At 49.5% G+C, this 12708-nt stretch overlaps 1 protein-coding gene across 1 annotated transcript; it reads right to left on the reverse strand.

Annotated features, from left to right (window-relative positions):
* Positions 1-7722: 7722 nt before the first annotated feature.
* LINGO4 (leucine rich repeat and Ig domain containing 4) lies at positions 7723-9904 on the reverse strand. Its single transcript, XM_058539172.1, has one exon. The coding sequence runs from the start codon at positions 9889-9891 to the stop codon at positions 8110-8112; it is 1782 nt and encodes a 593-aa protein (XP_058395155.1). The 5' UTR covers positions 9892-9904; the 3' UTR covers positions 7723-8109.
* Positions 9905-12708: the final 2804 nt, after the last annotated feature.

Below are 12708 nucleotides of genomic sequence, written 5' to 3' on the forward strand. Positions count from 1 at the left end.
GCTTCGTGGAGATGGAGAGAAGGTCGAGGGGAAGAAGCTGCGCGGCAGAGAGCGAGGGCCCGCGCCCTTCCTCTGCCGAGGAATAAACAGACGATGAGGACCGACACGGCAGCAGGAGAGATGGAGAGGGACCCGAATTGCGAGCGCCCCGTGGTAAGGGCGCTGCGGTAGCGCGGGCGTCAGGGGCCGGCTCTCCACTAGGGACTGAGGGAAACGGGTCGGACGGCGGGCGCGAAGGCACCGGCTGGGGGTGCCTTCTGTGGGGACGAGAAGGGGGGTGGGTTTCTGCAGGCGGCGGGTTTCTGCGGGCGGCGGTTTGCTTTGGAAGAGTGCATTCCAGGCTCGGGACGGTTGGGCCGTCTACAATGTCTGCGCCCCCGGGAGCCTCACTGTCTGGGCCTGCGCCCCGCCCCCACCCCCAGCCCTTCAGTGGGGGCTCACTCTGGAGACCCGGCCTTGGGCGCTCCTTGTAATGGGGAGATCTTTGGCACTCACTTCTATCGCAGTGCCTGGCGCATGATAAGCACTCGGTGAATGTTTGTTGAATGAACGCGAGGTTGTATCTTTGGTCATCTAGGGAGATGCCTTTGGACGTCAGTTTTTCGTTTTGTATTAATTTTTAAAATATATGTTTGTTTTGAATAAGTAATACATGCACATTCTACAAAATTCGAAAGGAATAAAAGGTTATTAAGTCTCCCTGAGAGGCAACCAGTTTTACCAGATTCTTGTGAATTTTTCACAAGATATTCTATAGTTAACATGCACGTATTATATATATATATATTTATCCAGTTAGTAACTTATTATACATACTACTTTGCAATTTCCTTTTATATAGTCTAGATATCTTACCATAGCAGCACATATGTATCTGCCTAATAGTGAGATTCATAGTAAGCCTGAGGGATATATTCAACCAGTCCTTTAACATTATATTGATATCCAAGTATATTGCATTTGGCTCTTGTGTATCTGTATAATAGATACCTAGAACTGAAAATACTAGGTCAAAGAAGTGTGTACATTGTTTTTTCGGATACAATTTTGCAAATTCCCTTCCAAAGATTTTTCTCATTTTCATTCCACCAGCAATGCTTGAAAAGAATTTTGGTTAGTATTGCGAAATTGCCTTCCTTGGAAGTTTTACCAATTTTCTCTCCCATCAGCAACGTGTGAAAAGTTATCAAACTTTTTGATTCTTGACAATCTGATAGGATAGATGGTATCTCATTGTAATTTTAATTTTTTATTGTAAGATTGAACATCTTTTTAAGTGTTCAAGTGGCAATTGTATTTTATTTTTCTGTAAATTGTTCAATGCTTCGTTCATATTTTTATTGGTTATTAGATCTTTTCTTAATATTTACTCTTTGTTCGTATACAAGTTAAAAATAGTTGTTTCTCAGTTTGTCCTATGTCTTTTTACTTTGTTTATGGTGATTTTTTTTTTCTATGCAAGTATTTTTTATTTTTACGTAGTTGAATTTGTCAACATTTTCTTTGATAACTTCTGTGTTTCCTGTCATATTTGGAAAAGCCTCCCGCTACCTAAGGTTATTAAGAACGTCTATGTTTTCTTTAAATGCTTTTATAGTGTCTTTTTGTATATGTAAACATTTGATTCACCTGGAATTTATTTTGGTGTAAAAGTGTGAGCTAGAGATCCACCTTAATTTTGTTTGTTTTATCCAACCCTACTTATTGAATAATCCATATTTTCTCCATTGTTTTTGAGTGCTACCTTTATAAGACCCAAATTGCCATATGTGTTTGCATCTATGTCTGGATTTTTCATGTTCCACTAATTTCTATTCATGTTCTAGTACTATATTGTTTTTTAAAAATTGATGTACGTTATGTTTTTTACCACAATTTAAAAAATTGATGTACCACATCTAGAAAAATGCACAAATGAAAAGTATACATCTTGATGAATTTTCAAAAATGGAACACATTTGTGTAACCAACACCCAGATCAAGAAACAGAACATTATCAGCGCGCCTGAACTGCTCGTGTCCCTTCTCAGTCAATACTCCTCTCAAGGGTAACCACTCTTCTGACTCCTAATAGCAGAAACTAGTTTTGCCTGTTTTTACTTTTTACATAAAGATAATCACACAGTCTGTATTCTTTTGTGTCTGGCTTCTTTTGTTCAACATTATTTTTGTGAGATTCAGCCATCTTGTGTGTAGTTTTAGTCCATTCATTCTCATTACTGTGTGGCAGTATACTATGGGAATATACCACAATTTACTTTTTGATTGTAGTGTTAATGTTATTTTGGTTGGAATCACATATTTTTAGATTATCTGAGGGAGAATTGTATTTATGATATAGAATCTTCCTATATACATGTTTGTCATTAATGTACCATCAGTAGCATTTTAAAGTTTTCATCATATGGAATTTACATATTTCTTGTTAATATTATTCCTAGGTATTTGAGTGCCTTGATTGATATAGCTCTTTTCACTTTTAAAAGGTAATAGCTCAGACCCAAGGAAGAAAATCCATTGTTGCTATAAAAAGCACAGGCCTACTTTTTGGGCCCATTATCCTCCAGCTCCAATGGGAGGGGGTGGGCAAAAAAGAGGAAATGAAGTAGAAGTCCAAAAAGAGGGATTAAAAATTAAAAATTAAAAATTAAACCACAGGAGGAATTTCCTAATCAGAGCAGTGAAATGCCAGGTGTAGTTACTTTTCAAAATTTTGAAAGAAAATTTTCAAAGGAGGATTGACTTCTAACTGGCTGGATAGGGAGGTTGGGGAGTGGAAGGGGTAACTTTAGGTGAGAAGATTCCAAACTCACTCTCAAGTCACTGTGTATTTGGGATTTGTCATTTCACCTCTAAGAGCCCAAATCAGGATTGAAACCAGTAGTTGTGAGAGGCTAGGATTGGGTGAATTGTAGTTTCTTTATTCTTATCTCCAGTTGTGAAGAGTTCATGCTCTTTCCTTGAAGGGTGTTCTGAACAGGGTACAGGAGGCAGTAGGTGAAACTAGTTAAGGTTTGGGTTCAATGGCAGGTGCATTCAATTGGCAGGTGTTTGCACTCAGAAAGCCAAAGCGGGAAAGTAGACTTTAGCTGAGGACTGGGCACTGAGGGGTTCTCAAACACAGTAAGTGGCCTGCTTCCAGAGCCTTGGCTGCTCACAGAGTTGCTTTCCTGGACAACATGCAAACGATCCATTCAAATGGTATTCAGCTATTTGAGTTTTTGGAAAACAGCACACTCCCTTTGCCCGTTGTAGGAGTCACCCCTTCCTCTCCCATCACTCAAGGCTCTTCACCAGAAACCAGCAACTGGGAGCATGGGCCTTAGTATCAGAAATTATGCTGGGGCTGCTCTTCAGTCTTTAGATCAGATTGATGAACTGTAGCAGGTGTCCTAGGAGAGAGACAGCCTCCTCAGCGTCTCTTGCTGCTGCTATGCAGCTCTAAGTCTTCCTACTTAATTCTTTTTACAAAGCAGTTTGAAGGAAGAGGACTCAGGAGTCCCTGCTCTCAGATGCTCTCCAGCCTGAATGACAACCACACGCACTTATTAGAGCAAAAGTCGCATCCAGAGTCTCCTGCCTGTCTCTGAGAGATGGATACTGGTGGGAGACGGGGGACAGAAGAGGGGAGAAGCTGGAGGCAATAGTGTATTTTCTTACCAGGTCCATCCTACCACCTGCTCTTACCTGTGCTAACATCTACTTAGCACCACAGTCCTTCGCAGCCTTTTCTCCTTGCCTCTGATGTACCCTGAGGAGCACAGGCAGCCTAAGCCCACAGCCTTTTTTCCTGCCACCTGAGGCTTCTCACAGCAGAGGTTCTTTACCTGCATTCCATGGAGTCTGTGATGGCCTCAGGATGACAAAATACAAACATTTTTGTTCACAGCTTGCACCAGGTATTCTCAGAGGAGTCTGTGACCCAAAAACTTAAGGATCATTGCCTTGCAGGGTTCTCATCCCTTGAATTGAATCCAGCACAGCAAAGGAAATGGAGAAATTAGAATATATCAGGGACCAAAATGGGGAGTGCTGAAATGCTGCCAGAGTATCTTTGGGTCCAAACTTCTCTCAGCTTAGGTGAGACCATGTCTGAAATGGAAGAGAGGAGGGGTGGAGGGAGGAGGGGCTGGGATGGAGTGACCTCAGGAAGGTTCTGTCAAGCAGGGTAGGCAGAAGGTAGGAAGAGTCAAATTCTCCTTGAATCTGAAACAGCTCAGATTGTTCCACCATACTAGAAATTCCTGAGCAGCCTCTCTCTGCCCTAAGAGGTTGTTGAGGTTAGAACCCAGACAAGGGCCTAGGAAATCTGAAGCCTCCATTTTTAATCACTAGAGGCTTTGTTGCTGGCAGCCAGGCATTTCGTTTCAGTCCATCTGATTCCTGGAATTTCTGCTGGTCCCTGGGGCAGAGGCAGCAAGGATGTTGGGAGAGGGAACTGAGAGAAAGAGTAAAAACCAACACTCAGCATCCTGAATCAGGTGCATTAGAGCTTCTGAAGGAAGGTAAGCATTAACAACTGACCCCAGTCCCCCTAAAAAGTTGTTCAGAGTGGGTGGGGTATAAGACGACCCTGGATTTTACCCTTCTCACAGGTCAGGTCCTGCAGCTAAGAGGCCCTGAGAGCAGGTTATAAGGTGCTCTAGACAGTGGCTGGAGCAGTGTGGCAGTATGGTAGAAAGCATTTCGGTTTGGGTCAGCCCTGAGTTCAAAAGCAGCTTCCTTACTAACTAGCTCTGTGTACTTCAGCAAGTTACTTAATCTGTTTGACCTTTAGTTCCATCAGCTAAGATGCCCTATCTATGGGGTTCGTGTGAGGATTAAATAAGAAAACATATATATAGCCACTGACATAGAATAGGCCCTCAGTAAATTTTTCTTGTCTCTCTACTACTGCCCCACCCTGGGAGAGCCTCCATTGGATTGCCCCCATGATGTGGACCATAACATCCCAGCACATGCACACACACCACCCACATGTGTCCCTGGTTGCATTCACACACTCCACCCTGGGAGAGCCTCCATTGGATTGCCCCCATGATGTGGACCATAACATCCCAGCACATGCACACACACCACCCACATGTGTCCCTGGTTGCATTCACACACTCGTCGACACACGCACACGCACCAGCTTGTACAATAGCACCTGAGCTAAGGGTAGCCTTCCCAGATAGGGGAGATAAGGGGCTAGCTTGCTGATGATTGGACAAACTGTGGAAGTGCTCATCCCAGTAGCCTTGTTACATGAATGAGCTTCACTCCTTGGAGATATTCTGGCAAAGCTGTGTAAGGAGAATAAGGCGTGGTAGTGGGGGCTAACTCTACAGGCATTTCCCCTGAGTTGAATGTGCTTCTTGAGGGACACTTTGCCCACCTCTGCCAAGGAAGCCCTAGTCTATGCCCAAAGTTGTAGTGTAGGGAGCTGTGCTGTCCAATACAGTAGCCACTGGCCACATGTGGCTATTGAGCACTTGAAAGATAGCTAGTATGACTAAGGAATGGAATTTTAAATTTGTTTAATTTTGATTAAATGTTAAAACCGATACTTGATTTAGTTATTGGAAAACTTTTAATATGTTTGGAACAACTTGGATGTGTGATTGGCTTTTTCAACAGCGAATGTTATGAAACCCAAGTACAGATCAGATATTTCTGGTGAAGATTTAGTGATCGAATTGGAATGTGCTGTAAGTGTAAAATATACGCTGGATTTCAAAGACCTATTATGAGGAAATAACGTAAAATATTTTACTACTAATTTTTATATTGATAACATGTTGAAATGATAATAATTTGGGTACATTGGGTTAAATAAAATATAGTATTGAAATTAATCGTATCTGTTTCTTTTTGCTTTTTTAATGTGATACTAGAGAATTTGAAGTTACATATGTGACACGCATTCTATTTCTATTGGGCGGCGCTGCTCTGGAGACCTGGGTTCTCAGGCAGCAGCATCTCCCGCTCCAGACACATGCCATCTGTTCCCCACTGCCTCAAGGGGCTTCCAGAGAAGATTTCTCTGCATGGCAATGCTACTTCTGCCCTTTTCTGCATTGCAGAGTGGGTAACCTGGGTGAGATCCTCTAGCGCCTGACCTCCAAGTCCTAACCTGATAAACTGCTGGTGGAAGATTTTGGAGAGGAGAGAAAGGGCTGCGCCCGGGAAACCTTTCAGGGGGAGGTTGCTAGGATGCTGAGAGAGTTGTGTGTGCGTGGTGGGGGCCAGGGTTGGAGGCTCAGGGATATCCATCTCTCAAGATGGTCAGATTGTCTAGCCTCACTCTCCAAAATGCAGGGTTCTCACATTCACCTCCGGCCCCACCGCCATATTCCCACCTCTGCCCCACTAAAGAGCTCGCCTGCCCTAAAGTCTGGCTGCCTCCTCAATGGTGCCGGCTCTTCCCACCTGTCAGGGACAGTTTGAGCTGGGAATCCTCTAATGAATGGAGTCTCCTCAGAACAAGGACAACAGCAGCAGGAACTGGTTAGGAAGCTCATGATGCTTGCGTATTGTTTAGTGAGGAATGGGTGGGGGCTCTTGAGGGTGGAGGGGAATTAAAGATGTTGTGCAGATGCTGTTGCAGAGGGAGAGAGGGCTCCCCAGGGCCGGGTGACTCTCACTTCTCAGTCCCTTCTCCTCTCTTCTCCCCTTCCAATGAGGCTGAGGCTGCTGCCCTGTCCCTTGAGCTCTCAACATCTCTACTTTTATTGGCTCTGCTTTGACCTCTATATGAAGCACACTCAGAGGCAGTCAGCATCTCCTCCTCCCACACCGCCTCTGCATCTGGGGTCTCCGTAAGAAGGTGACCTCTCTCCAGAGACAGCTTCCCCCTGGGGCTGCACCACACAGGGAACAGGGGGAAACTGCGGAAGGGTAGTGGGAATTAATGAGCTAGGCAGTTTCTGCTGCTCCTTCTTCCCTCTGCTTCTCACTGCAGAGTGCGGTGCCCTCCTCCCTTGTTCCTCCAAGCCTAGTCCTGCTGTGTTCTGGGTCTCTCTCCTTTGACAACTGCAGATTCTTGCTTTTGTTAGTCATTTTCTAGGAGTTCCCTTCTTGCTTCCCCTCAAGGGCACTAGGGATCTGTGACACAGGAATGGTAGGGAGATCCCAACAAGAATGAGACAGAAGGGAAGGAGCTGGGTGTCCTGGGCTGGAATTTCTGCATAGCGATCCCTTGGAAGGCAGAGGATCTCTCCTCCAACTCCAGAGAGAGAGAGTGCAGGGCAAAGGGTTGAAAGTGAAATGGGCTGGGAGTGCTGATCTCTCCAGGCCTGACGGGCTGCCTTTTGCATAAACCCCTGTTTGTCAGGCTGTGGTAGATTCAGGCAGGGCCATTGGGATACATGCTCAATGGGCAGGCAGAAGGGGTGAGAAGAGGGAGATTTGACAGAAATAGGGGGTGGAAAAAGACTGAAGTAAAGAAAACTCCAGAGATCATGTTTAGTTTTCACTGCTACTGTCATGGCCTTTTGGCAGCAGGTTTAATGATGTGACAGAGGCAGGTTGGCAGCTCATGCAGACACAGTGCCCGTGTACACATGGGAGTCTGTCATCCCCCATCCCACACTCACATCCTTTTCTCCTTAGCCTGAGGTCCTTGGCCCTAGTTCCTTGCACCTGGGGAGGGGATAGAGCAGAAAAGAGAGGGAGACCACCTAGTTGAGGAGCAGAGACTCCAAGAAGCAAGTGGCACTTCCCAGCCCCACCTCTGAAATAATCTTATAGCTGTGGTTGGCAGCTGGTATTGGTTATTAGAGGGTATAAGTGTGTGTGAAGAAAGCCTGGTGGCTAGACTGGCAGACTAGAGCCTTGGTTACGTTTCCTGGTTTGTGTGTGGTGGGAGGAGGGCTGGGTTGACTACAGGGTCCACGTCTTCAGCTCCCTGGACTCTCAGGGAAGAGATGACAATGCTTATCCTCAAACTGCAAAAGCACGAGGAGGCAGACTCTCTCAGGAGGCATCATTAGCTGCTGGCACGATGCAGGCAGGAGGTGTGAGAGATCTGTGCAACTTGAGACTAGGTTCTGGTCCAAGTGGTCTTGGTTCTCCTCCCCTTTTGTATCTGAAGCTCGCTTGGTTGGGTCCACAGTGTGGAAGGAAAGGTCAGAAGAGTTTGGCAGTGACCCGGTTACTCCCAGAGTTCTTATCCCCAGAGGGCCGAGGTGCCACAAAGTCAAAGGTCATGTGATGTTTGACCCGGCCTTTGCCCTTACTCCAGAGGGCAATGAGGCCAAAGCAGAGTGTCACTGAGGTGAGGAAAGGGAGGAAGCCGACTGCTAGCACCATAGCTATGCCTCTGCTATCCAGGAAGAAAGGCCCTGGGACCCCTGGCATGGTGCCGTTGGGGTCAGAGAGAGTGCCATTTGGTGGTTCAACTTGGATCACTTCCAGCCAGGTCCTCAGGGAGTCATTCCCAGCCACATTGCTGACCATGCAGACATAGGCCCCCCTATCCTGTAGCTGTACCGCGTGGATCTCCAGCGTCCCATCCTCTAGGACCCTTACTCTCCCAGCCCTTCCCAACCAAGTCCCCTGAGGCCTCCTCCAGGAGACAGTGGGGGCTGGGTCTCCATCTCCAGAGCAAGAGAAAACAGCATGCCCCCCCTCCTCTGCAACAACCCAGCGTGGCCCTGACTTTCGGATCAGGGCTGGTTGGCAAGTGAAGTGCCCTGGAGGTAAGATGTCTGCAAAGTCCCTCAGGCTCTTCCCCTGGACATGCTGCGGGCCAGCACAGGCAGGGGGGGACGTGCCAAAGTCTAGGCGGCGGCGGAGCCGGAGCAGCCAGAGGAGGCGGCAGTCACAGGTCAGGGGGTTGCCAGACAGCCTCAGGGTGACCAGTTTGTCTGGAGAAGGGAAGGCTGTTTCCTCTAGTGTCTGAAGGGCGTTATCCGCCACGTCCAGGAGGTGGAAGGCAGTCAAGCCATGGAAGGCGTGGGCAGCAATGGAGGTGAGGCACGCCCCCGACAGTCGTAGCTCCTGGAGCCTCACCAGGGGACTGAGCCTTCGGGCTGGGATGGATGAAATGGGGTTCTCAGATAGATCCAGGACCCTGAGGAAGCTCAGGTGGTGCAGTGCTTGAAAGGGCACTGAGCTCAGATTGCAGCGGGTGATGGCCAGGCTGCTGAGGTTGAGCCCAACCAGGCTCCCAGGCTCCAGGGACTCCAGAGACGGCCAGTGGTGGATCTCCAGCTCCTTTAGCTGCCCCAGCCCCCGTAGCGCCCCTGCCGGGAGCCTCCCAATATCCAGTTCTCGAAGTCTTAGGGCGACCAGTGCTGGGAGACGGGCCAGGGCCGGGCCAGGCACCGTGCTGAGGTTGCAGCGCTCCAGAGTGAGGGTGCTCAGCTTGGCCAGCCCCGCAAAGGCTCCTGGAGCCACAAACACCAGGTGGTTGTCCCCAGTTTCCAGCTGCTGCAGGCTGCCCAGCTCCCCAAAAGCTCCATCGAGGAAGAGGACAATCTGGTTGAGGCGGAGGTCCAGCAGCAGCAGGGCAGACAGGCCCGAGAAGACCCCTGGCCCCATGATTCGCAGCCGATTGCCCTGCAGCCTCAGGGTGAGTAGGCTTCGTAGGCCATGGAAGGCCCCAGGCTCAAGGATGGACAGCTGGTTGTAGCTGAGATCCAGTTCCTGGAGCAGGCCCAGGCGGGAGAGCATTCCCCGCTGAAGCCCCCACAGGCGATTCCCACTCAGGTCCAGGAGTTCAGTATCTAGCGGGAGTCCCCCAGGTACAGCCTCCAGTCGCCGGTGTGCACAGAGCACTGCCCGGGGCTGAGAGGTGCAGTCGCACACAGCAGGGCAGCCACCACTGCTCCCTCCAGGCAGGAGGAGCAGGAAAAGGAGGGGGGGCCACGGGGGCCAGGCTTGCTTTGGAGCTGTGGCCGCAGCCATCCCCTCTTCATTCCTGGAATAGATGATGACATGGCCCTTTCGGGACAGTGCCTTCAGATGGTGGTGACCCTGGACTTCCCTGGGCCTCCTTAAGGAGAGAGAGATCGAGCTATCCATCTCAGCGTTGCCAGCAAGTAGGGTGCAGAACCAGGAGGAATTCTGGTGCACACCTTCCTGGAGCCCCCCAGGGCTCCTCTTTGGGGAATCTCTACTTTCCTCCCCCTCCCAGCCCTGGGTAACAGGCCAAATGCTTACGAGCTCATGGAACCCTAGTCAAGCCTGATTCTTGTGAGGAAAGTTTTATGGGAATGGGGCAGGAAGCAGCAGGGAAATAACTTTTTTTTTCCTATATCTATGAGATCCAGGAATACCTTAGGTCCCTTCTCCCTCATATCTGCTCTCCCCAAGGTCTGCTCTGTCCCTCTCTGCCCACCCTTCGTCTCCCATATTATCTACCCATAGCTTTGTCTAAGGCTCAGGGGAATCACATCCTTAGATCCTGACTGGAGAGAGGCCTCACCTTGACTAAGTCATCCAAGGCTGGGAAACATGCCGGCCTCAGCTCTGCCCCTCAGACTCCACTTACTGCCTCTCTGCCCTCCTCCAGCCTGGCCCAGGGCCTGAGGCCCTGGACTAGCAAGATCCAATCTCCCCAGAGCGCCTGTGTGGACGACAGCCAAGCTGCACATTAGCCATGGCACAGGATGCAGGGGGCACTTGAATCCCTCACAAGAACCCCAAGGGCAACCCCTCCTCCCCTACAGATGACATTGGGGTGTGTGAGGGACACAAGAGATGCCTCAGTTTTGAGTTTTGTTGCTTGGTCCTCAAACTTAGGCTTCTCTTATATCCCTCCTTAATGGTGTCTTGATTCAAGTCCAGTGTGTGAGTCTGAGGGAGAGCTCTTCTCCCCTTTGGCCTCAGCTGCCTGAACAATACACAGGACACAGATTGTGAGCCAGGGAGGCACAGACAAGTGAGGAGAGACAGCACCTGACCAGACACTGTGGGTGGGAGCAAGGGAGCCCTTGGCTGGCACAGCAGATCTCTGGGCACAGGCTGTGTGCACAGCCTGTCAACTTAAAGTGGGTTTCTGGGTGCCAGGGGCCTGGGCAAAATCAGGAAGATAGTGACTATGATGACCACTGGAGACCGACTGGTGTCACAGGGGAGAAGGGGTCCCATAGGTGGTGAGACTCCTCGACTCACCCTGTTCAATGCCAATAGAGACCCCAAGGGAGGGGAATTGGAATTGGCAAGGGATGGCTAAAGAGATAGGACAAGAGCCAACTGATGCTCCCTGGGAGGCGTGATGCCTGGGTTTCTTTCTAGCTGCAGATCCTGATGACCTTTGGGCTTTCAGGTTCCAGGCTTTCTGAGTCCTACAGGGTCAGCTTTCTACTACATGGCCCATTTTCTCCCACATGGAACTAAGGAGAGGCAGTTAAGAGATGTTGTGATTTCTTCCCCTTCCCTTCCCACTCTACACCCTCCTCTGGAAGGATCGTTCTGGCAGCTATCCTATGGCTACTTCAGAGGACTGTAGTAGTTGGGAAACTGAAGAAAGAGGCCAAAGAGCAGAGGAATGTAGGACACTGTTCTGAGGCTTGGGCACAAGAAAGAATGGCATGCGGCAGGCAAAGGCTGCTGGCCAGACTCCTCTTGTCCCTGTCCCAGCCTAACAGGTCTCTACAGCATGCTGACTTCTCCAGGGAGAGAAAAGTCCCAGCCTCCCTCATTCTCCCTGTGCCTGTTCTGGGAAGTCCACCTGACAGCTAGCTCTTTATCACTACTGCTGCAGTTCTTGCTCATTCTTCTTGCTCTGCATTCAGCAAAGTGCAACGAAGCATGTAACCCAGCTTCCCTCCTTCCCACTCCTGTGAGTTTCCTCTTGGTCCCTAAAGCCTGCTGGGCTAGGGGCTGGGGGATCTGGGGCCAACCCTTTTTCTTTATTTATAAGGTGGCTAATTTAATCACAAACTTCCCTTGCCAATCTCCATGGCTACAAGACTGGCTTACACCCACTTTGCCAGAAAAGATAGGTGTCAGAACCAATTCTTTCTGTCCCTAAATGCGCTGGGGTCTGGGGCATCCTCCCCGCAAGGAATAGGGTGCTTTCTTCTTCTTGTCTCTCTGTGGCAGTCCAGAAACACATTTGAACCTGGGATCCTCTTTAAAGCAATACCCTGATTGAGGCGTGGGGACCTGCGTGGGGAGGGGGCTCGTGGAGGAAAGATTTCTGGAATAGCCACACTGGTTGCAGAAAAACCCTTCCCAGAGGAAGAGGGAGCACTGGGGAGCTGGAGGGAGGTCTCCTTGGAGTCCTTCCCCCCAGGAGCACCTGGGGCAACTTAGTCTTCCCATCAAAGTCCTGTGGGGCCAGGATCAGTGGTTGGCTGGGGGGCAGGGGTGGGCACAAACCCTCTAGCCTTGACAGGAACACTGGTCTGGCCTTGTCTCTGAGAATGGTATGGAGAAGCGCAGCTGCAGCTTCGGGACAGGAGGTGGGGGCACTTACCGGAGAAGCTGGAGGGTGGCATCAAGTTGGGCACTGCATCTGTCCAGGGCTGGGGGCCTGCCCCATTCGAGCTGCACCTCAGCCCCCGCACCTCCCCCGTGTGCCTCACTCCCTATTGCCCGGCTGCCCGCCTGCCCAGCTGCCCGCCGCTGCTGCTGTTGCTGCTGCAGCCGCTGCTGGCAAGACGGAGGTAGAGAAAAGAGCCAGAAAGCATTTCTTCTTTTTTTTTTTCCTCTCTCGCTTTTTAAACCAGGCAAGAATGAGTCTGCAGCAACTCTGTTGGTGCAAAATAAATAAAT

This window comes from Diceros bicornis, chromosome 4, assembly GCF_020826845.1.
Source record: "Diceros bicornis minor isolate mBicDic1 chromosome 4, mDicBic1.mat.cur, whole genome shotgun sequence".
Classification (NCBI taxonomy): Eukaryota; Metazoa; Chordata; class Mammalia; order Perissodactyla; family Rhinocerotidae; genus Diceros; species Diceros bicornis.

Coding starts and splice junctions, on each gene's coding strand:
- LINGO4 (XM_058539172.1), bottom strand. CDS start 9,891: ATGGCTGCGGCCACAGCTCCAAAGCAAGCCTGGCCCCCGTGGCCCCCC.